Source organism: Mustela nivalis (genome assembly GCF_964662115.1).
Source record: "Mustela nivalis genome assembly, chromosome: 17".
Taxonomy (NCBI): Eukaryota; Metazoa; Chordata; class Mammalia; order Carnivora; family Mustelidae; genus Mustela; species Mustela nivalis.
Window position 1 is genome coordinate 32,445,303 of NC_139036.1, and position 26,099 is coordinate 32,471,401.

Genomic DNA, 26,099 nt, shown 5'->3' on the forward strand with positions numbered 1-26,099 from the left:
CAAGATTCTACTCACATGTGGCAGCTTCAGCCTCCGTCTACCTCTCCCCAGCCTGTGCACGGGCTCCAGTCGCGGCGGCGGCTGCTGCTGCTGCTGCTGCTTTTTCTGTTGCAAGTGAAACAAACCTTCATCGACAGAGATGGTTTTCCTCTGGGCTGCTTTGTCTGAGATTCCCCAGATGAACACCGTCTCGTTTATGTCATTATCCGAGTTCGATAGCTCCCCTAACACAGGCAAGGCTTTGGGGCTGTCATCTTCCACCGGCTGGGCTTCTGGTGAGAGAAACAACAGATCTGAAACTGACAACTGATCACATCAAAACACTCCAGGGGATGGCAACCCAAGACTACAGAAGTAACACATTAGCTTGCAATGATACCATGCACAGGCGCAGCTCATCTGTCTTCTCCTGGCACTGTGAGCCTGACCAAGTTGAAGAGACATTATTTATGAACTTACAGCTTCCAGAATGACTCCAGGTGAAGCCATATGGGCATCATAAAGCATCGTGTCACAGAAGGCTTCTGCCACCCTCGGACACATCCAACGTCAATAAAGGGGGTAATACCATTTGGTGGTGACAAGTTAAAGGCTTTCAGACAGAACAAGGTATATATACACCTAGGTAGACTTCAAATGTGAGCTCCAGAACTTAGTAGCTGTGTAAATTTGGGCAAAGTCCTTATTTTCTCTTAGTCTCTCTCTTAATCTGCACATTACAGATAATAAAACTTATCCTCAGAAGTGCTGCAGGAGGTAAATGCAACGGTGTATACAAACTATCATATTCAATGCATGTCTCACAGTAGGCACCCCATAAGAGAAATTAAAGATCCCTTATCCCTGCAGTAGCATTTGCTTACTGTGGGGACTCTTCATCTCTTAATGAAGAACCTTGTGGTTGTATCATAAAACATCAGGATCATTCCAGTGGTCTATGTAATTAATCGCTTCCTTAGAGGAAACAAATAATGATACTTTACACATATCTGGATAAGCACAGATTTTTAGCTCTTAAGCATGTAAAAAATGCTGGGATGGCCATTTCTCAGATATGGAAAAGAGAGCCACTGGTTTATCAAAATTGCTCAACAAGGAGAAGGTGAAACTGATTGCAACTGCTTTCCCTTAGAAACAGACTTGTAAGAACAGAATGTAAATCCACTTTCACAGAAGATCTTTGTTTAGGAAGGCTGTATTTCTCATGACTGACAGATTTTGGTAAGGGAATCTTCAGTAGGAAAATCTATACTCATTTCACAGAGTAAAAGAGTCCACGTGATCACAAAAAATCCAAAATATTATGCCAGGTAGACCTCTGAGGTACTCTACCTAACTTCATTTTTCTCAATTGAGAACATTGATGTTCAGGAGCTGGTCATTATTGACCCATCTCCCATTTCTCATTATCTCTAAAACAGAAGAAGAAATCTTGAACAAGTGCCCATTATTTGGGGGATTTCTATCATGTTGAGGTAGTTTCAGTGGAGCCAACACAAACTAGACCCAGGATTGGCAAATGGCTTAACCCAGTCTACCATGTCCCATCCTACCCCACAAAGGACGTTAGATGGAAAATATGCTTCTGAGTCCCATCCATAAGCCACTGCCCTCCAGGTGAATTGGGGTGAATGAACAAATGTTAAAAACCTGGACCAGTGGAGCTGCTCATAAAGGGAAAACTGAGGACAAAGGGAAAACCAAATAGTCAGCCAAATTCCAAATAGGCTCCTTGTAAGAGTTCAGAAAGCCTCAATAAGAACCCACAAACATGGAAGGAACATTCTCCAAGGAATGTGTGCCCATTATGTGGCACAGTGTCTACCACATTGTAAATGTTCATTGAATGTTAGTAATTGATAATAAAAAAATTAAAAATAATCAGTAAAGAGGGAGATGAAGGAATTTCTAATAAGTAATTTGAGCTCATAAATTATACAGGGCATGACACTAACATTTTACCATGTTGTCTCATTCAATTCTCACAGCAACTTGAGATATAAACCCCCAGTTCGTGGATAAGGAAACTGAGGCACAGGTACTTAATGAGGGAGTGTTATAAAGTCCCACCACCATATTTGCCCAACTACCAGCATCTGTTACTATAGACTCTGCTTCCCTCCCGTTTCTGTGGATGAACTATTTCCCCAAAGGTCACCTCTTACCTACTCAAGAACATCACTGCGACCCGTGTTCTTGGCTCTACTTCACCAACAATTTTCCCTTCTATACCACATTGTTCTCAACACCTGTATTTGTTATCCTGTGTGTAAAAGATACCTTCAAGTTGATCCCATGTCTCCCTCCAGCAACTGCCCGCTTACATGCTCCCCTGTGCAACAAAAATCCTCTCAAGAATGGTCAAAACTCACTGTCCCTTTCTCTCTTTCTCTCTTGAACTCACTCCAATCTGGCTTTTACTGCTACCACTCTACCTGCCCTTGTCATTCTAAACTGCCATTCTAAACAGCTCCTGTCAGAGGTACTGACAGCCTCTAACTTGCTATGTCAGTCCTCACCTTCATTTGGTCTGCCAGCAACACTCGACACAAGTAAGCAATCCTTACCTTCCTGAAGCCTTCTTCAGTTGGCTTGCAGAGCCTCACACTGCCCAGGTTTTCCTTCTATCTCACCAGTTGTCCCTTCTCAGTCATCCCTATTGGTAGCACCTCTCTTCTAGTTATTGGAGAGACAGTGTTAGGGGGTAGTTAGAAGCCCAGACTCTGAAGCCAGACAGCCCAGGTTGGAATTCTGGCTACATAACACAGCAGGTACATGACCTTGGGCAAATTACTTAACCTCTTTCTCCCAGTTTCCTAATCTATAAAATAAGGGTAATAACAGGAGCCATGTTATAAGGCTGTCAGGAAAATCAAACATTCAGAACATGGCCTGGTACTCAGTAAGTATTACATGAGCCTTAACTATTTTTATTACCCACTTCTTAACATCAAGTGCCTAAGGGCTCATCCCTTGGAGACTGTCCTCTGGGTGATATTACTTCTCATTGCTTTAAATAACATCTAGAGGCATATTTAAATCTACAGTCTAGACCTCTCCTCTACAAGGTACAGTGGTCTAATTATCTCCTCTTAAATATTTAGTAAGCATCTCAAACCTGATATATCCAAAACCAAACACCTGGTTTTCTCAACTAACGTTTTCCTCCTCTTGTTTTCTTCAAGCTGGTTGATAACTCCATATTTCCAACTGCTCAGGTCAAAAACCCTATAGCTATTCTTGACTTCTCTTTCCGTAACACCCGACATACAGTCTGTCAGCAAATCCTGGTAACATCACCTTTATTTATTTTTTTTAAGATTTTATTTTTGTCCGAGAGGAAGACAGAAAGAGCACAAGGAGGGGGAGTGGCAGACAGAGCAGCCAAGGGAGAAGCAGGCTCCCAGCTGACTAAGGAGCCCAATGTGGGACTCTATCCCAGGACCCTGGGGTCATGGCCTGAGCCAAAGACAGACGCTTAGCCAACTGAGCCACCCAGGTGTCCCAACACTAGCTTTAAATATATGCACAATTTGACCACCTCTCACTTTGTCTATGGCTGCTCACCTGGTCCAAGACACCATAATCTCTTGCATGGATCATTTTAATAGCCTTATAACCATTCTGCATGCTTCTACCCCTTTCCTCCTATAGTCTATTGTCAACACAGCACAGCCTTTTAAAATTTTGAGCCAGATCATACCATTCCCCTGCTCAAAACTCTCCATAAGCCTCCCTTCTAACTTAGGAAAAAAGGCCATGTCTTTATTGGCCTACAAGGTCTGACCCTCTGCCTCTCCCTTCTTCTATCTCTTTAAGCTCATCTCCTATTACTCTCCCATTTGCCCTAGACATAAATATCTGTTCCTGCAATTTACAAACACCATGAGACCCACCCCAGGACTTTTGAAGTTGCCGTTTTCTGTGCCTGCAACACTCTACACCCAAATACCTGATTCATTTCTTTTTTCCTTCAACCCTCTTTCCGGTGTCACTTTCTTGATGACACCTCTGATCACCCTATTTAAATTGCTCTCCTATCAGCATTCCCCTTCCCCTACCTGTACTTTTTTTCCATAATACTAATCACCAAATAACATACTGTATATTTCCTGTTTTTGTGTGTGTTGTCTCCCAAAGTCTTCCCCTGTGAAATGTAAGCCTCAGGAGAGTTAGACCTTTTAAAAAACTTTTTGTTGGGGCACCTGGGTGGCTCAGTGGGTTAAGCCTCTGCCTTCAGCTCAGGTCATGGTCTCAGGGTGTTGGGATCGAGCCCTGTATCGGGCTCTCTGCTCAGCAGGGAACCTGCTTCCCTTCCTCTCTCTCTCTCTGCCTGCCTCTCTGCCTACTTGTGACCTCTGTCTGTCAAATAAATAAATAAATAATCTTTAAAAAAAAAAAAAACTTTTTGTCACTGTTATTCACAGTGCTTAGAGTAGAGCCTGCACCAAGTAAATGTTCATTAAATATTTCTTAAACTGATAGATGAAATTAAGAGGATTCAATCTCTTATCAAAGGGCACAGAGTTAGTACATGATCAAGTTAAAAGATATGTCTGCTTCCATAGCCCATGCTATTTCCAGTGCCCAGGCAATGTCTCTATCAACATGTTGTATAAATCATTCTAGATGTACTGCATACAAAAGCAGTGTTTTAATTTCTAGTGACTGGTAGGGTTTATGCTACATTTCAGTGGCTTTAGGCTGCATGTCTGTCATTGCCTGCTAACATTTCTATCAACAAAATACTTTGTGAGCTACGAGTGTATTTTACCAAAGGGAAGAACAGCCACTTTATTCCTTTGAATAGATTTACTGAAATCAACATTCTGGCTGAAATGAGAATTGTCCTTATGGCAGATGTCCTTGACTATCCATTCAGAGATAAGAAACAATCTCTGACACCTTTTAAATTTCTTTCGTGCACCAAATTATTTGAGAAAAAATAAACGATGCCCTGGAATAATTGAATTCTTGAAACATGTTTCAGAAGTGGTAGTTGAGCACTTTAAAGGACCAGGGACTCCGTGAGTTGTTTTCAACAATAGGTAGGAAATTAAATTTGTTTTTCTTTTGTAGCTTTTTATTTGTTACTTTGAGGATCTCTTTTTTTATGTTTTATTTTTTATTTTTTTCAGAGTCCCAAGATTCATTGTTTGTTTATGCACCACACCCAGTGCTCCATGCAATACCTAGTTGAATCTATGTATCAGGAAAAACATGCTGTTCACATGGGGCAGAATACTAAGAGACCCTCCAATGTGGGAGAACACTGGTGAAGCAGCAAAGATCTTTGGTTTAGGAGTCAGAAATTTAGATTCCATTCCCAGTTCTGTCCCTTAAATCTGGGTGACCTTGGGAAAGCTCTTTAGTCCACTTGGATTCTAAGTTTTTATCTATATAAAGAAGGGTTTGGACTAGCTAATCTGTTTTCCCATTTGATGCTGAAATTTCTGTTACACCATTTATATGAATGTTATACCATTTATACCAGTTCTGTTTCTAGTTGGGAGGCTAGCCATATTCCACAATTCAACCAAGTGACAGATAACTACGTTTAAACAGGCAGACTCTGATTATAAGCAGACCAAATCTACCTGGTCTATGTCAGAATGTATTATTTTATTCATTTAAAAAGTATTTATCATATATTTACCACTCTTTTACATGTTGAGTATACAAAGAGAAGTAAAACACAGTCTTTGTATTAAAGGGGTTCATAGCCTAATAAAGAACAGAACAAAGCACAAAGAAAATATGATGGTGTAATGATGGGGGAAACAGGAGAGGGTCACCTGTTTAAGTCTGGGATATAGAATGGCTTTTTGGAGGGAACGATCCTTGAGTAGAATCCTGAAGAATGAGAAGAAGTTCTTCAGAAGGAGAAAGTTAGAAAGGGATGAAATGGATGATCGAGATGGAGAAACATCACCCCAAAAAGTGAGAAAGCTGCCAGAACTGGACTGTATTTAACTAATTGAGATTTTGGGGTGAAAATATGACTTTCTGTGTTATTTCTCCTGCTAGTCTCCAAAAATTTAAAAGATCTTATATTTGTTCATCATAAAGGATACGAAATGAGATTTGGGTCTCAAAGTCTGTTCTATAACACTGTATGACTAGGAAGGCAAAGGAATTGAGCAAGGTAAGATCTGGAAGTTATCTTTACATCTCTTTGCTAATGCTGTCCTTATGTCCAGCCATCTGTTCTCTCCCACCCCCCTGACCCTTCACTGTTCCGCTCAATAATTTGTATAGGTGTACACAACCATTCAGAATGTGTTAGCATCCATCAAGTAAAGATGTGATATGGCTGAATCAATCTTAAATGAGAAAATGTATTATCCCGGGAAGCAGGGTGAGACACAGGTGCCAGACATTCTGGTCTTGAGTCTTGACTCAAAACTCACTTCATCTGAAAATGGGAGATAATAATAGTCCTTACTTCAGAGGTTTGTGAATTAAATGAGATAATGCAGGGGCACCTTGTGGCTCAGTCAATTAAGCATCTGACTTGTGATTTCAGCTCAGGTGGTGATCTCAGGATCATGAGACTGAGCCCTGAGTTGGGCTCCACACTCAGCAAGGAGTCTGCTTGAGATTCTCTCTCTCCCTCTACCCCTCCCCCTACTCGTTCTCTCTCTCTCTCTCAAATATTTTTTTTTTAAATTTTATTTATTTGACAGAGAGAGATCACAAGTAGGCAGAGAGGCAGGCAGAGAGAGAGGAGGAAGTGGACTCCCTGCTGAGCAGAGAACCCCATGCGGGGCTCAATCCCAAGACCCCAGGATCATGACCTGAGCCAAAGGCAGAGGCTTTAACCCACTGAGCCACCCAGGCACCCCTCAAATAAATATTTTTTAAAAATAAATGAGATAACCCATATAAAGCTCTCAGCACAGTGTGTAGGACAGGATAGAGAGCTTGTAAGTTCCAGTTGGTTAAATCAGGCATCTGCATTCAGAAATCCTACACTAAGTTTTGGGTCACTTAAGGGACTTCCCATATTCAACTATGAAAATTAGAATTAAACAGGTAAGTCTTTAACTATAATGCATAAATCACTGCTCAAGCAATTGTTAAAGAAATCCCATCAGATCTTAACTTGCCAATTTTTAGTTTGTGGGTGACCAGCAGTCAAAACTGAGATGTTTAGCCAGGAGATCCATGAGTCAAGACTAGGGCTAGATCTGCCAAAGGCTGCTTCTTAAAGTTGCTTGACTTTGCAAACCGTTTCCCATTCGAGCTTAAGGGCAGGGATTTGTCTTCAGCTTTATATCCCCAATGCTTAGCATGGTGTACCACGATCATAGGTACTTTTTGTAGTTTTGCACTGGCCTGCCACAACTGGTCCCACTTAGACCTTGCAGATAACCAACTGCATGTCCATAGACTATCTATCATTGTAGAGCTGTAGCACAACTGTGCATCTATGCTGTTAAGTTATCATTATAGAATGCATGGTCAGTGTTGCAAGATGGCACTCAGATGCATCCTAAGACACTGAACCCTGAATCCAGATGTACATCATAAAGGTAAGGCTTGCAAAGGCCGTTTTTGCAACCAGGGAATTTTACTGAGGTTTCAGAATCCACATTGGGGGTTTAAGAGGCTTGGTAAGGCTTACTCAGGGGTCTTAAAGATTTGGCAGAAGCTCATGATGGGCAAGGCAAAATTCCATGGCCACATATCTGAGCACATTCTTCATAAGGAACAGGAGATACTTAAAGCGACACTTAACTAAACTGTCCCCAGACCATATCCCCCAATATTCTTCCCAGGGAAAATATCCTTTCAGTTAATTCCTGGTAATTATGACTTCCATAAGATACATAGGTCTGATGATTCATTTGAATCAAACTTTTATCTCAGCACTCTACTGGACAACTTCAGACACTTAATACTTGTCTGTGGAATCAGTAAAAGCACGCATGAAAGAGCATTTTCATCCCCATGATTAAAAAGAGGCTATTTTCTCTCTGTCTCCCCAAGAAAACAAAGGAGAAGCCACTTGCTGATGCCTTTTGGGCAGGAGGAGCTGCTGGCTCTCAGATTTCAGGGCTGCTATGTGGTGCCTCTGGTTTCATTAAGATGTAACGTTCATGGTAACAGCATCTGCTGTGCTTCTAATGAACACCCAGTGACAAACACAGAGCCTCTGCCTCTCCCCAGGCCCTGCAGAGGACAGAGGGGCCGCAGCTGGAGACACGGAACAACCCCATATTTCATAACAATTACTCTGGATTATCACAAAAGGTGGCAAAAAAAACTATTAGCAAGTTGGTGGAAAGAAGATTTATGGCTTGGCAGCTCAAAGGTGTGACAGATTTCTCTTCTGATGAAAAATCACTTCTTTGGAGGTGAGAAAAGGGCAGGCACCCTGCTCATAAAGTTAGCTTCACTTTTGAGCAACTCTAAGTGTCATCTAAAAATGTCCCTTGGAGGGTGCCTGGGTGGCTCAGTTGTTAAGCGTCTGCCTTCAGCTCAGGTCATGATCCCAGGGTCCTGGAATCGAGCCCCGCATTGGGCTCCCTGCTCCTCGGAAGGCCTGCTTCTCCCTCTCCCACCCTCCCTGCTTGTGTTCTCTCTCTCCCTGTCTCTCTCTTGTCAAATAAATAAATAACATCTTTAAAAAAAATAAAAATATAAAAAAAGTAAAAATGTCCTTTGGATTTTCTACGGCAAATAATTTCTTAATTTCTCCCAGGGAACATTATAGGATTCACAAAGTTTAACTACCACACTGTTGACATCCCACAGTCAATTCTCAGTCTTCATTTGACTTACCAATAGCTTTGGACATTGCTGAATTACTTCTTCCTTCTTGAACCATTTCCTTCATTTTCAGGACTTCACTGTTTTGTCCTTATTCCCCACAAATCACTCTGTTTCCTTTGTTAATTCCTTATGTCTGCCCAACCCTTCAAAACCACTCCTTTATATAGCTCGTCCAACTCTGGGCTGTCAGCACCATCTGAACCCTGTGGCATATCCTCTTTAGTGTAGACCTCTTCCTTGAACTACAGACTAATCTATCAAATTGTCTACTCACTCTCTCCATTTGATGCATTTCTTCAGGTTAACATGGCTTAAACTGAATGTCTGATCCAGCCCGGCTCCCAATGCCAAGCCCGCTGTCTCTTGCGTCATCCCCATTTTAGATTTTCAGATTCTGAATCTTGCAGTCATCTTGATCTCCTTGTTTCTTTCATATCCCACATCTAACCCATCATTTAAAATGTGCCTGGCTCTACCTTTAAAATGTATATGGTACCTTGCTATAATCCTCCCACCCTACCTCCCGCACTGCTGCCCCTGGTGTGAGTCTTGCTGGGGCTATTGAACAAGCCTCCTAACTATGTTCTCTACTTCTCTGCCTTGGCCCCTACACAGCAAGAGGGAGGGCTTAGAAAGGTGATTCTGATTCTTCAAAGTCAGAGTAAGCCTTTTAAAATTTAAATTCCAATTCCCAAATCACTCAGAATAAAAGCCTCAGTCTTGAGCTTGACCTTGAGGACATGCCAGCTCTGGTCCCTCTGACCTGACTGCCCATCAGTCTTCTGCCTCTTTACTTCACCCAGCCATACTGACCTTTCCCTTCCATAAAACTCAAAAGAAGCTCCCACCTCGGGCCTAGGCACTTGCTCTTTCACAGGCTTATCTTCATGTTTACATTCATGACCCATTCCCTTGCTCTCTTCAGATTTATCTTCTAATATTCCCCACTCAAAGGAACCTTCCTTGATCACTCTATATAAAATTGACTTCCTTCTCCTATAACAGAAGACCCAAAGTTCTGCTTTTCTTCCTATGTAAAGAACTGAATATTAGTTGGGAAAGGGGGAAAGGAAAGAAAAAGTGAAAAAAGAGGGGGGAGGGGTGCACATTAATATTTCAAAATATCATCCAATCACAAAAGCAACCAGGAAATGAGGAGGGAGAGGAGCCAATATCATAATTAGTTTTGGGTACACTGAGAGCCAGGGGCTGGTAGGGCTCCAAAGTGGAAATGTCCAATGGTCAGTTATTTCACAAGGTAGAATTCCTCAGATCCCTGTGGCATGAATGACAGCTGGACAGGCAGCAAGTCAAGACTGAACTTAAAAAGGACAAAGAGGGAGGCACTGTGATCACAGTGCTAAGGACAGTGTGAGTGTGGAAGGTAGCCCCTTAAAGCTAACAATGCATCACCATGATCCTCTGGGTATGCATAGCACTTCAGAGTTTGCAATTTGCTTTTGTACACAGGACCTTACATGACCTTCAGCACCCTGTGCGTTTATCTGGGTGAGCATACATATCTTTAACACAGAGGCCAAACTACACTTCATGCCAGCCCACCAGGAAGGGAAAGGGAAGGTGACAGCTGTCAGGAGTGTAGAACTCAAATACTCCTATCTAATGTTCTCACACACTTTCTCTTTCATCCATTATTTTAGGATGGTTCTTAACCTGGGGTTCTCAACAATGGGCACAGAGAATCCAGAACTCTCTCCAGTTGTAGGAAATACTGGATATATATAGTATCCAATACTGGATTCTGTATACATACATTGTATGTTTTCCCTTGACCAAGTTTCCATTGCTTTTAGAAGATTCTCACATGGTTTGCAACCACAGAATGATTCAGATCACAGCATTAGGCACCGTTTCTTAAGATGTTCTACCCAGGTCGCCAAAATAAGTAACAAAACCAGTAATACTTGTTAAAAAAAATACAACAGTGCTTCCTGGACCTCATTCCAAGTTATTCAGTTGGGACTCTCTGGGTACACCCAGGAATCTGTATTATTAGCAGGTATGCCAGGGAATTCTTAGGCACCCTAATAATGGCCCATTACTTCCACCTTTGTCATCTACAGCTGACATAAAGTAAACCTCTAAGTACATTTTAATTTATTTGAGAGTGAGTGAATGAACAAGAAAGGAGGAGGGGGCAAGTGAAGAGGGGTAGAATCTTAAGCAGACTCCATGCCCTGCCTGACACGGGGCTTGATCTCATGACCTTGAGATCATGACCTGAGCCAAAACCAAGAAAGAATCAAATGCTCAACCAACTGAGCCACCCAGGTGCCCCTCCAACTACATTTTTAAATGTAGGCCCTAAGACTGTTGAGTTAGAGAACTCTAGGCGCAGTCATCCAGGAGAATATCCACCACATAGCTGTTTTCACATGATAAAGATTGGATCTGCTCTAAGGCAACCTCCAGAACATGCAGGACCCAGCAGGTCTTCCCTGGGCTTCTACACCTTGAAAGCAATGAGCACAGGGAAATCCAGGAAGGTCATGTACAGGCCTTGACCTTCTAGGTGTCTTCAGCATCTGCCAGATGATTTCATGAGCCCAAGCACCCACTCTTGTGCAATCCAAACTACCTGCTGAACTTGGAGGCAGGTGTTGGTTTTCAGTGTTGGGTGGAGGAAGACCTTTCTTGGGCTATTCTGAAGGCTGTCTTGCTTTCAGATACATTGGAAGAGGGGTCAGCAAACTCTAGCTACAAAGAGCCAGATAGTAGATATTTTAAGCTTTATGGGCCATCTGGTCTTTTCTACCATTGTAATGTAAGTGAATGGGTGTGGCTAGGTCCTAATGAAGTGACACACAAAAAAACGAGCAGTGAGCAGGGTTGGGCAAGCCAGCCCTAATTTACCAAATCCTACACTGGAACCTAAATAAATGTCCAATCGTCTTGACTTTTATAGTCAAGATACACAGAGGGAAGCAGTGATGTGAATAATTTAAAACAAACAAAAATGTCAAGGAAAGAAGCACAAACACCAACATTCCATTCCCCGATATACAGCTTCGGAAAGCATTACACTCTTCTTGTGGCTGCTGATTTAGTTTTCTAATTATGTTTTGCTCAGGCTGATATTAATACAGACTTACACTCTCTGAGTAGATCTCACCTGGGGCTCAGGAGGAGGCTGAGGGTGAATACAGAGAGCAAAGTGAGCAAAGCTGGCCTTGTATTAAAATTAGCCACAGGTAATTGAGAAATGGCTGTCTAAAACCTGCCAGTGGGAATGAGACATATCCCTGTAAGTGGCTGTGTGTTTATTAAATTTGAAAACGGCATCTCTTACCTTCATTTACCTGGATCCCGAAGGCCTATGCTCAAGCAGGTTTAAGTCATGAGGTCAGGGAGGCCTCCACTTTTTTTTTTTTTTTTAAATGATGTCCTGTTATTTTTTTTTTAAGATTTTTTATTTATCTATTTGATAGAGATCACAAGTAGGCAGAGAGGCAGGCAGAGAGAGAGGAAGGGAAACAGGCTTCCCACTGAGCAGAGAGCCCGATGCGGGGCTCGATCCCAGGACCCTGGGATCATGACCTGAGCCGAAGGCAGCAGCTGTTTGTGAGGGAGGATATTTGTGTTCCTGACTTGCACATTTTAGAGCAGAGGAACACGTATGGTGGAGAGGATTAACATTTACTGCCTACTACATGTTAGGCACATTGTGAGTTGTTTTACAGATACTAACAGCTAATATTTTGGAGCACTTCCTCTTAACTAATTGTTTTTACATGAATTATATCATTTAAACTTCCCAGGGCCCCCCAAATTAAGTACTTTTATTATGTTCTTTTTATACAGACTTAGGTTAAGTAACTTTCTCAAAGTCACAGACTCATTTAAAACGTGTAGACTCAGGAGTACACATTTTAAAACTCTTCTTAAGGCAGGTTTCATTAGCTGCATTTTATAGGTGAACCCTAAGAATGTAGGCAACTTCTCCACAGCTACACACAGTCAGAGGAAGCTCTAAGTCCAAGTCTGTCTGAGTCCAAAGTCCATATCCCCTTCATTGCTGGGTGCTACCTGGGGGCCCATTCACCTACCTAAATCTCCACGTCCTCTCCTGCCAAGTTCAGATAGCAGTGTCTGTCCTGTCTCACTCATAGGACTGATAGTAATCTCAAATAATAATCCTAGATTTTCAAAATGATGTACATTAAAAATAGTAAAGCACTGAATAATTGTAGCTTATTGATTAGAGATAGAAGCTTTGGAACCTGATCAATCTGCATTCAAGCTCTGAATCTGCCACTCACCAGCCAGGAGTCCCTGAACAAGTTCCTGAGTTCTCTAGTTTTAAATGTTTTTTATCTGTAGAATTGGTATAATAATAATACCTATCCCACAAGATAGTTGTGAAGATTAAATGAGACACTATTATAGCTTGACACCTAAAGACCCAAACTGTGTCATCCCTTTTTAATTTTACATTGGTTAGAAAAACTGAAGAATCCACAGGTATTAGAAAAAGGGATCAAAGACTCTGGAAGTAAAAATGCAACAGAGAAAGATACTGAACAGAGGCCATGTCACAACCTTGTGATTGGATGGATCCTTTCTTCCCGTTCCAAATGCGTCCATAGCTGTGGCCATATGAATATGTTGGCAGGCTCTGCCACACTCTGTAAAAAGAACTCCCCTGGACTCTACTGAATGATCCACTTGCATTATTTTGGAAAAGTATATAGCCATAAAGACCAGGTATACAATATCTGCAGCAAGCCATGCTGTGAATGGGGAAGCCTAAGCTTAGTTTCCCACTACTGGGGGAAAAAAAAAAAAAAGAGGCAATAGACCCATGTCCCCTGCCTCCTAGTCAGCTGGCAGCCCACCCAAATGTGAAAAGAAGAGTACTGGGATTCCTGTTGACTTCTGCAGTCTTTATCAAAGGTGAAGTAATCAGTCTGAAGACAGAGACCCTGACCTGCAGAGTGTGTTCCAAAGTCTCCTTGCACTGTAATTTATAACATACTCACGCCTATAGAAACAAGAAGGTGGTTTGCTTCCCAGGCCAGCTCTTATATGACTGACCTGAGAAATGGTGGCCCTAGAGGAGTAAGCACATCATTAGGACTAACAGTAGAGTTTCAGTCTTTGTTTCTGTGGGGAAATGCATTTCATATCACATAGCAAGATGGAGACATGAAGGTTCAGAGAGGAACTGAATCACCAAGTGCAGCAATTATCAGCTACTCAGTGCTATGCTTTAGGGAGACAGGGAAATTAGAGTCAGAGAGCCTGAGATAATATTTGAGAAAGCACTAAATAGATGTAAGGCACTTTTATTATTGCTGTTGTAATGGGGATGATGCTGGAGGCTCTTGGTGATAAGGACTATGATACACCTCCTACTGCAAACACTGAACCTACGCTGCATGCTTTGAGAGCAGGAGAGGAGAATAGTAATGTGGCATATCCTTCTCCCTCTTGAGGACTTGGGGGAAGACTTCCCATGTATAAACCATCTGGTAGCACTGCTGCTGGGAGCTGAGCACTTTTCTCAAATGAGACCACTATAATGGCCACCTTCACTGCGTACTGACTATGTGCCGGGCACTGTGATTTGTACTTACTGTTTTGAGCACTTAGAACTCTGGAAAGCAAATGTCACCACTCCCATTTTATGGATTAGGAAATTTAGACTACATTAAGTTTACTAACTGTGGCCCCAAGCCACATAAATTATAAGTGACTGGTTTGATATTAGAGCCCAGGACATTTGACTCCAAAAGAAGACTTCTTCCACTACATCATAACTCTCTTTCACTAGCCTTTCCCCATTATGCTTTTTGTTTCTATGGTTCAGTTAGAAGAGCCATTTGTCCTGTGCTGAATTTAGAGACTGCTGAGTTGTGCTGAAACCTGGTTCTCTTTGACTGATATTCAAGTGTCATCATATGGCCCCTCACATATTCTATTCTGTCAAAGAACTTGAGGAAAGGATTGCAACATGAGTGTGTTTTATGATAGTCCCTGGTGAAATTAGTGGCCTTGGATAGTGTTTCAGGATAATCCTTTAGGTCATTGTTCTATACCCACTTCCTTTACCAGCTGTTAAGGTAGTTCATATCAAATTCTTCTTAATGGAAGGATTCATTTCTATGTCCACTCTGCCACCTCCACTCTGCCCCCACCACAAATATACATGCATACTTTCATACCGCTTTCAAATGATTCCTTATCAATTAGCCCTTTTCGTTCCCCTTATAATGAAGCAGAAATAGATCCACATGTGGAAAGTGACAGAAATGTAGTTTATCATTTATCATGCATGGATTATGTCGCTTCTGCCTCTGACTGCAATGTACTCCCTCTGGTTTTGAAAATTCACAGAAAAAAATTAATGAATCAATAAATCAAGAAAATGGACAACTCATTTCCTTCTATCCCAGAATCCTGCAGTTGCTAAAATTATTTTCCTGAATGCAATGGAAAGCAGACATGTCTCTCTATAAGAGCATTTGCATAACCAGTGCTAGTTTATATACCTGTTAGTCTAGCAGTGTGCCTATTTATCCCATTTTCTTTTCCTTTTTCTAAAGATTTTATTTATTTATTTGACAGACGGAGATCACAAGTAGGCAGAGAGGCAGGCAGAGAGAGAGGAGGAAGCAGGCTCCCTGCTGAGTAGAGAACCCCATGTGGGGCTGTATCCCAGGACCCTGGGATCATGACTTGAGCCAAAGGCAGAGGCTTTAATCCACTGAGCCACCCAGGCGCCCCTAACCCATTTTCTATAGAGAAAACATGTTCTGTTCAGAGTCCGGTTTCTGGTCTGCCCAGAGGCACACAACATCAACTTCTCCCAGTAGGACTGCCATTTTAGCCTCAATTGATGTAGTTCTCTGTTTCTTGTATTCTTCTGTTCTTAGGCAACCTGTCTTATACTGAAATATTTTTGTTGTTGTTTGTTTTAGTGTGGTTCATTTGTTAAAACTGATGAGCCAATAAGGATACATCACTATTAACTAAATCCATAGTTTGCATTAGGGTTCACTTTTTGTGTTGTCCATCTTATGGGTTTTGACACATGTATTAGAGTATGATACATTAGAGTATGATACAGAATAATTTCATTGTTCTAAAAATCCCCTGTTCATCCCTCCTTCCCTTATCCCTGAGACCAGGCAACCACTAATCTTTATATTATCTCCATCTTTTTGCCTTTTCCAGAGTTTTATATAGTTGGAATCTAACATTTGTAGTCCTTTCAGACTGCCTTTGAAACAGTATCTCTACTTTTAAAAACGAGTAAAACTAGCTCTCAAATTCACTAGGAGTAGTTTACCAATTTGTACTAATTTTGCAAGCTTTCTGAACAAGGCAGAATGGAGGGTACAGATTTTGCTGCTGCTCCCAATTTCTGGGCTATCACAGGAATGTTTTGGAAGGTAAAGCGGTTTGGTATGGAGAGCTGAGTTAATAACTTTCTCCAGTTCTATGGTCGTTGACTCTCATTCTTGTTTGACTGATTTTCAAATTATCTATCCATCCACCCATCCACTCAGTTACCCACCCACCCACTTGGCATTTCATTCTCGTCCTATTGTATTGTCCAACCCCACCATCCAATGTGTTGAGTATGAATCTTTGAATTTTACGTATTCTTATAAAATATAAGAATATAATATATTCCTATAAAATATAGTGTTCTTATTGTGTGAATGTTTTACATTTACTTAAACGGCACTGTGCTAATGGCCTCATTCTGTTTTTATATTCTCTAACTGTAACTGGTAAACAACCTAGTTTGTTGCCTCTTCCTGCTAAATAGCATCCAGATGAACATCCTCCCCACTGGTTTACTGGTTCCTCAGTGATGGGCACCTACGCTCTTTCCAATCCAAACCCCCACCAGCAATGTGATGAATAATTCAAAAACTCTAACATTTTTTGAGTACAGAAACCCATGAATAGTCATTGTTCCTACCTCAAAACCAACTTTTTGGGGAAGGACCCAGAACTTTCCTTTAACAAATTAAAGAAATAGGTTCAAGTCTACAAAGGCTTAAGAAAAAACTGAATATTTTACTGAGGAGTCCATGGAAAGACAAAGGTAGGGATGAGTCACTAATTCCTTGCCTGTCCCCTTCAGGGCAGCTCTCTATCTTGGCCTCTTCCCTCTCCTATAAGCCCCCAAATTTACATGCTTTTTCACATGTAAAGTGATTTAGGCACTGGACTCTAATAAACCTCTTCACATTCCTCCCCTGATCTGCAAACAAAAGATTCACTTAGGGAATATCTCATTTCTGGAGTGTATGTGTTGAGGAATGGAATTACACGTGAAATCACAGTTATGATTCTTACATGCTTTATGCTTTAGCTTCTTTCTTGCAATAATAGAAATACACTAAAACACTGAAATGTAATGAGCACACAATTAAAAAGCATCAGCATGCTGAGTACTTGTAATTGCTTTTATGTTACTTTTGTCATGCTTTACATAAATTAGCATAGATTCTTCTCTAATCAACCCAACGAGGAAAATGATATTAATTTCATCTTCTACATGTATTCTGTTTATAAGTATTTATTATGTGCCAAGCACCTCTATGTTCTGGTGATTTGCATGCAATGTTTTATTTAATCCTTAGGTGAGCCCTTTGAAATTTTTTAAAATCCAGTTTTGTAAATGAAGAGCCTTAGTCCCAGACTGGAGACATACTTTCCCAATCATGGAGGCACTGTGCCAGAAAGAAGTTGGCCTTCAGACTTGCCTGGGTCTTCCTTACTGCATACTGGTTAAAAAGTTTAAAGTGGAATAATCCATTCAAGCAGGGAAGGAAAGTAATCCACCCCCTTTTGACACTTGGTAGAATTTAGAATCAAGTGGGCACAGATTTTGAGAGCCAAAGGGCATCTCTACCTTATACCAGTGAGATGTTATTATTAATTTGGGCAAGAAAATTCTTCTTCGGGGTGGAGTGGGGGAGAAAAAGAAAGAAAATTCTTCCCTGGGCAGTCACTAACATCATTTGACATTTATCATCCCTGGAAGCTGCCCACAAAATGCTATTAAGACTCTTAATTTACTGTGACATCTCAATATACCCTCACAGTTTCAAACCCCACTCTCCTGTATTCCTGGAGAAAACTTGGGATCAGAAGCTGGAATCACTGTGTCACACAGATCTTCAACTCTGGTTGCGCTTTAGATTCACTTTGGTGCTTCAAAAAATACCAGTGTCCTGACCTTATCTTGTACCACACACATCAGAATATCTATGGGTGAGAGCCAGGCACTGGCATCTTTTAAGAGCTTCCAGGTGGTTGAAATGACTTGGGCTTTGGTACCATCCTTTCTAGGTTCAAATTCCTAGCTCTTCCATGTATTAGCTGTGCAACTTTGAGCAAGTTGCATCATATCTGGCTGCCTCAGCTTTAAAATATTAATAGTACTGACTTCACAGAATTGTTTTCAGGATTATATAAATTAATATATGGAAAAGTGATTAGTAAACAGTAACAGGAAATATCAGTTCTTATTATCATAATCCAATCCCCAGCCTCCTCATCTTTTTCCTGATGCTCCCTCACCTGAGATTTCACGCTTCTGGTGACTTATTGCCAGTACAACCCCTGAATGTGCAAACTGAGCCCTAGGGAGGCACAAAGTATGAGAAGGTCTCCATTAGATGCAAAGGACAGAGTATGCAATTCCTTCAGGTAACTGAATTTCTCTGGCGATTACCAACCTTCCCCAGTGGGACAGCAGGTTCAGTGAACTGCCCTATGAGGAAGAAGGGGTTACTGATACCCATGTGGATGTTGTTCTGTGAAGGACACAGCCCAAGAGCATGGAAAAAAAAAAGGAACTTGGAAGTCAGACCAGCCTTCAAATTCTGGCTCTCTACAGCTTCCTAGCTGTATGAGCCTAGAAAGAATTACCTAAATTCTTTGAATCCCATTTCTTTGGTGTAAATGAAATAGCCTGTAATGCAGTATTATCATGAGGATAAAATAATGGGGTGTATGTAATGCTCTTGGCACGGAGAAACTACTCATCGACATTAGTTCCTTTCCTTCGAATGCTACTCGGAAGCTGTTCCCACCTGCTCCTCACTCCTTTCCTAGCCATCCTGGAGGCTTGTAAACAGAGTAGAGTTAAAATATGCCATGTTGGACTAAGAAATGTATAAGGATTGAAGTGGCTTCGGAGAACTATTTAAGAGATAATGAGACTCTCGAGATACCAAGAGGGAAAAAAGCAAGAAGAAAAAAGTTTGCATAATTCATAAAAGCAATTTTGCTTCATTTACTTGTTCAACTCAATTATTCATTCCACTGCCAGTTTTTAACTAGGCCCACTCTGTGCAATATTATGGGCTATAGTTTGGAGAGAATAGAAAAGAACAATTTTTGACTTCAGCTCTGGAGCCCAAGCAAAAAGTCCTGGAAGAGGCCATCACTTTAGACATAGACCTTGGAACTTAGGGTGTGCCAATGCCTAGGCCTTTGTGGGTGGGTAAACATTTTATGTTGAAGAACAGCCTGAACCTGGATCTAAAGAGGCAAAAGGCATAAAAGCAAATAATATCCACTTGAATCCTTGATGTTTCCAAATACCTTTGTCCTCTAATATCCTATTTGATCCTGAAAGAGTTCTAAGGACACAGAGATGATCATCTTCATGTTATAGAAGTGATACTGACACTCCAAGAAGTTCAACCTGTTTGCCCTGGGACATGGAAGACGACCGAGTAACTTCAGATTCAACATTCAAATATAAGATATCTGTTTTTTTAAACCCTATTGTTGGTATTCCCATTTATGCCAAGCTTTATAAAGCTGCCTGGGTAATGTGCAGATGTTAACACCACTCCTAAATATCTTCCTATTTTTCCTCTGAAAACATGGGGAAATTGTACTTTCCTGGCTCTTGAAGGCATGCATGGCCATGTGAATTGTTTTAGCAAATAAAATGTTACATGTCATATCCAGGCACAGCATTTAATTGCCAGTGAGAAATTCTAGACCAGGAGTGAGCAAACTATAGTCTACAGACCAAATCTGACCCACCACTTGTTTTTGTAAATTAAATTTTACTGAACATAGTCTTACTCATTTATGTATTATCTATGGCTGTTTTCATGCTACATCAGGAAGAGTTGTATAGTTTTACAGGTATTTCATGATCTGAAAGGGCAACAAATATTTATTTTCTGGCTCTTTAAGAAGAAGTTCACCAACCTCTGTTCTAGACAGTTCTTCCCTGCCAGGTCAACTGAGGAGTCTGAGTATTATAACAAGACAGGTAGAAGGTGGCAGGGACTCCTTCAAACTAGGTTATTTAGCTGCTGCATGAAGAACAGTAGCTCTAGAGAGTTGTCCAGACTCATTATAGACTTTTCACGTAAGTTAAAAAGAAGCCTCTATTGTGTTAAGCAACTGAAATTATGGACTTTTTTTTTTTTTAGCTTGGTATTATCTGGTTTCATTTGACTGATATACAAGTTAGTGAATGCGGAGGATAAAGGAAAAATACACCGATTAAAGTCTGTTAGGGTCAGGATGTATTGAAATAGTTGGATACTGGGTGATGGCAACGGACATGGTAAGGGTGGATGGGTGTTCCTGCTTTGGGGACTGGCGCATCCTGTGATTCTGAAATAGAAACTTCTGGGCCAGAGACTGTAGGTTAAGTCTGCATTGTTGATAACTCTGCCTACCAGGTTTAAGGTCAAGGGAGTGTCCAGGTAAACCTCATCAGTTAGAAATAGTCATGTTTTCCTAGAAAGTTTTATGAGCAAATTTTCTGCTTTTTGACTGTTGATACATTCAAGACAAAATGGGCTCCCAGTTATGGGCTATTATATAAGGTAACCCTTCTTCAGGAATGTTCTGTTTTTCAAGATCAACTATTTAACCTCTTACAATGGCTGATGCTCAACGCTGGCAGGGTAACCCACGTTGAGGCTAACATGTCTTTGTTGGAAGACTGGCCCCTCTATACCAGATTTAGTTGGTATTTACATGTAATTCTCAGTTACAGGAAAACAAAACAGATAAGGGCTGCGTTAGTGGGTTTAGAATTCTTGGAATTGAATAAAAAGACTCATTCAACAAAGAAATGAGCATCTCTTTGACTTCTAAGTTCAGCAAATCTCCAACTCAAAGGAATTTCTGCTAGGACACCAGAACTGGAGTTCTGTACAGTTTAAAGAAAACTCATCAGTTTTCTAGGGACTCGGAGTACCTACATGCAGGAATGATTTTCATAATAATGTATCCTGTCCTATTGCATATAACATACTTAGACCTAAAAGGCTGAGGCAAGGTGACTTAGACTTAAGATCCTGAATGAAGCCTGACTAATGAAAGACTTCAGATATGTTAAATGACAGTAGGAATGGGCACCAAGTTTTCTAGGTTACTCAGTGGGTAAAACAACAAATATGTCTGACACAACTCATAGTGGCTCTCCTGGGGGCTTTCAATTTACTATATTCAAAATATCTACCTTTTTAAACATATACCCCAGTCTTTTTCCCACAAAAAGGAGGGAGAGGATGTGACTACATTCATTGCATAATGCTTAGATGGGGAGATATAAACAGTAGAAGGAATAAAATCAGCTTTGAGTTGATCCTTAAGAAGGGTTGTTCTTAATCAGTAGAAATAGTGGTGACAGAGACCTGAACAACACAGTTAGAAACCCTACAGATAACATCCATTCTCTACCTCCACTGGTTTGTAAAGAAAGAAACTGCTCCTTACTACCTACAATCCTAGAAACAAGAAAGAAAATGGCTCACTAAGTAATTTGTTTATAAAATATTATAATCTTATCCTAGTCTTAACTGAGAACAGCAAAGAGTCAAGTAATTGTCTTGCGTCTTAAAAAAGTCTTTACAGAAAAAAAAATTAATAAACATTTCAGAAGAGAGGGAGGAAAAGGATTCAGGATACAAGTAGAAACACAAATTCTTGTCAAGAAAACTGAGGTATCTTGTAAATACAGTGGTCTTGTTAACACTCTATTAAACACAATTTGATACCAACAAAGGGCTGTTTTTATTTTCTCCTATTAGGGTCATCTTCCTAATTATTATAGAACATCACAGATACCCACTCTGGGTCAACAGAATGTTCTTCCTACTTTCTTATATTTTATTAATCTTTATTCTCCTGTGCTTGATCTGAGAATCTAAAATTAGCTCATGTGTTTGAACTTGTAAATTGCTCATTTCAGACCATAACTGCTGAAGCCAAGTGGAGAGCAGCCTCAGGATGGCAGAATGAGGAGGCTAATGGCTTCCCATAGCATCTACTGGTTTCATGATGCACAAGACAATTCTTAAACTGCTTTGATTTGGGAGGGGCAGGTTCATGTGGGAAAAAGTGTGCACACCTCACTGCACACCTAATTTCATTTAAAAAATGGGAAACCAAACACAGAGCAAAGGGGATGGGAGTCAGGAGGAAAGATCCAGTTTCTATGGCAACTGGAGGAGCACAGGCATCCTCACAGTGAGAGGTCTGAACTGGGGCAGGAGTGTTGACAGCTTCACCTAAGGCCTATTACCAGGTTTTCTCTTACTCGGTGGAACCTTTACCAGCTGCCATTTCCCCAAAGTCTTAAGAGTGAACGGGGACCATGTACCTTCCTGCTAACAGATAGGGATCACCTGCCAATATCATTTGGCTTTTACTACTGCAGGAGACAGAAGATAAAAGAATTTTCTTCAGATTATTTACTCACTCAAGCATCTGGATCCAAGTCCCAGGCTGTCACTTCTGTGACTCTGTGATCCCTTTCCTCATTCTCATCTCTTAAATATTTATACACACACACAATGGGTCTCCACTGCATGTACATCTATAAACAGCTGCAGCCAAATGCACCACACTGACCTGCATACTTTCTGGTGTCCCTCAGAGGAAGTACCCAATTCCTCACAGGGAAACCTTTTCAGGTCTCAGCCCATTATGCCATAAAATGACCATTCTGAATCAGATTATTTAAGTCTGCAACCTCAACACAGGTTGTACATTAGGATCATCTATGGGCATTTTAAAAACTGTTCTGATGCTCAGATCCCACCTCTATATTTGATTTGGTATGGTGCTTAAGTATCAGTATTTCCCAAAACTTGCCACCGCCCCAACCATAATGACTCTAATGTGTAACCAGAGTTGAGTACATTATAGTAACTCACTCAGCATCAATGTACTTATCACTACCTGTGTGCTAGGCACTGGACTGGATCTTAGAGACCTGAATATGAATAAGGCTTGGGAGTTCCCAGTCCACTGCTGGAAGATAGACAAGTAAGTGCATGAAGTGTTATGTGGGTCCTAGGCTGGTCTGTACAAGTTGAGTGGGGGAAATGTGAGTGGTTCGTTCTCTAGGGAGGGTCAAGAAAAACATTATGGAAGAGAGGATGATGCTAGACACCAATATGAAAAGATGGACAGAAGAGCAGTGTCACAAAAGGCACAGAGGACATGATATGAGAACTAAAATAAGTTGATACCACAGGCATACTTGCTTGAGGGGTGTTCTGTGGGGAAAGATGAAATCTGGATTAGTGAAATGTACAGATCAGAAGAAAAGATACAGACTAAAGTATGGACAGAGAAACAAATTTTAAAAATACACAAAGAAAACAAAAGAAACCCAGCACAAGAGATAAAGGGACATAGTATAAAGGTCTAACGTAAGTGTAATTGGAATCCCAAAAAGAAGGAAAAGAGAGAAGAAAAAAAAAATCAAGCCACAGATTCAAATACTACAAATCCCAACCAGAATACATACAAAGAAAATAGATCTATGTGAGTAAAACCACTGAGAGCCAAAAGTGGGGAAAAAAATATTACAAACCAGCCAGGGGAAAAATAAATACCTTCTTCAAATGAGTAAAATTAAAACCAGCAGCTGACTCAACAGAAAACAAAACAAAACAAAAAACAGAATCCAGAAGATTATGGAGTGAGATGTGCCATGAGTTAAAGGAAAATCACAGGTCTAACAGACAGCACCCCCAGACCAAAGATAATAATAAAGTTCCTCAGAGAGAAGAAAAATGATTCCAAACAGAAGCACAGAAATGCAAAATGTATGAAGAATAACAGAAAAGACAAATATGTGAGTGAAAACCAATAGTGTAAAAAATAATAATATATATTATAGAATTTCATACATGAATCAAAACACATCAATAAAAGCACATATCGTGGAAGAGGCTAAGGTTTAAATGGTGCTAATGTATTTAAAACTCCTGCACTGTTTGGAAAGTAGTACTAATTTATATTGGATATTTATTTATCTTTAAAATAAATATGTCTGTATGTATGTGTGTGTGTGTGTGTGTGTTTACAGGGAGCAAGCCAGGAGAGGGGCACAAGGAGACAGAGAATCCTCAGCAGACTCCAGGCCAAGTGCAGAGTCCCACGTGGGGTTCAATCCCATGATCTTGAGATCATGACTTGAGCCAATATCAAGAGTTGGATACTTAATCCACTGAGCCATCCAGGCACCCCATCTATATTGGATATTTAAAAATCAAGGCTTTATGCTTCAAATGAAAGTAAACACTAAAAAAATGGTAAAAGAAAAGAGTAGCTTGCAAGCTGAAGAGCAGATGAAATAAAAATTAGAAAATGAATCCATGATTAGGCAAGGAAAAAAAGAAAATAGATGACATGCAACAGATAGATGATAAATTTAAACTGAAATCTATCTGTAGTTATATTAATTCTGAACTAAATTTTTCAATTAAAAGACAAATTCAGTTTGGCGACCATGGCCATTGCTGCTATAAACATTGGGATACAGATGGCCCTTCTTTTCACTACATCTGTATCGTTGGGGTAAATACCCAGTAGTGAAATTGCAGGGTCATAGAGAAGTTCTATTTTTAATTTCTTGAGGAATCTCCACACTGTTCTCCAAAGAGGCTGCACCAACTTGCATTCCCACCAACAGTGGAAGAGGGTTCCCCTTTCTCCACATCCCCTCCAACACATGTTGTTTCCTGTCTTGCTAATTTTGGCCATTCTAACTGGTGTAAGGTAATATCTCAATGTGGTTTTAATTTGAATCTCCCTGATGGCTAGTGATGATGAACATTTTTTCAGGTGTCTGATAGCCATTTGTATGTCTTCATTGGAGAATTGTCTGTTCATATCTTCTGCCCATTTTTTGATATGATTGTCTGTTTTGTGTGTGTTGAGTTTGAGTTCTTTATAGATCCTGGATATCAACCTTTTGTCTGTACTGTCATTTGCAAATATCTTCTCCCATTCCATGGGTTGCCTCTTTGTTTTCGTGACTGTTTTCTTTGTTGTGCAGAAGCTTTTCATTTTGATGAAGTCCCAAAAGTTCATCTTCGCTTTTGTTTCCTTTGCCTTTGGAGACATATCTTGAAAGAAGTGGCTGTGGCTGATAGCGAAGAGATTACTGCCTATGTTCTCTTCTAGGATTCTGATGGATTCCTGTCTCACATTGAGGTCTTTTATCCATTTTGAGTTTATCTTTGTATATGGTGTAAGAGAATGGTAGAGTTTCATTCTTCTACATATAGCTGCCCAGTTTTCCCAGCACCATTTATTGAAGAGACTGTCTTTTTTCCACTGTATATTTTTTTCCTGTTTTGTCGAAGATTATTTGACCATAGAGTTGAGGGTCCATATCTGGGCTCTCTACTCTGTTCCACTGGTCTATGTATCTGTTTTTATGCCAGTACCATGCTGTCTTGGTGATCACAGCTTTGTAGTAAAGCTTGAAATCAGGTAACGTGATGACCCCATTTTATTTTTGTTTTTCAACATTTCCTTAGCGATTCGGGGTCTCTTCTGATGCCATACAAATTTTTGGATTATTTTCTCCAGCTCTTTGAAGAATACCACTGGAATTTTGATCGGAATGGCATCAAAAGTATAGATTGCTCTAGGCAGTAGAGACATTTTAACAATGTTTATTCTTCCAATCCAAGAGCATGGAATGGTCTTCCATCTTTTTGTGTCTTCTTCAATTTCTTTCATGAGTGTTCTGTAGTTCCTCGAGTACAGATCCTTTACCTCTTTTGTTAGGTTTATTCCCAGGTATCTTATGGTTCTTGGTGCTATAGTAAATGGAATCGATTCTCTAATTTCCCTTTCTGTATTTTCATTATTAGTGTATAAGAAAGCCACTGATTTCTGTACATTGACTTTGTATCCTGCCACGTTGCTGAATTGTATGAGTTCTAGTAGTTTGGGGGTGGAGTCTTTTGGGTTTTCCATATTAAGAATCATGTCATCTGCAAAAAAAGAGAGTTTGACTTCTTCATTACCTATTTGGATACCTTTTA

The 26,099-nt window shown here is 40.5% G+C and overlaps 1 protein-coding gene across 1 annotated transcript in view; it reads right to left on the bottom strand.

The window, feature by feature from the left end:
* Window positions 1-26,099, bottom strand: part of ANKFN1 (ankyrin repeat and fibronectin type III domain containing 1) — a 494,531-nt gene that overhangs the window by 408,374 nt on the left and 60,058 nt on the right. Inside the window, exon 3 of the mRNA XM_082707691.1 lies at window positions 16-272. Coding sequence (XP_082563817.1) covers window positions 16-272 — 257 coding nt within the window. The remainder of the gene's footprint in view (window positions 1-15; window positions 273-26,099) is intronic.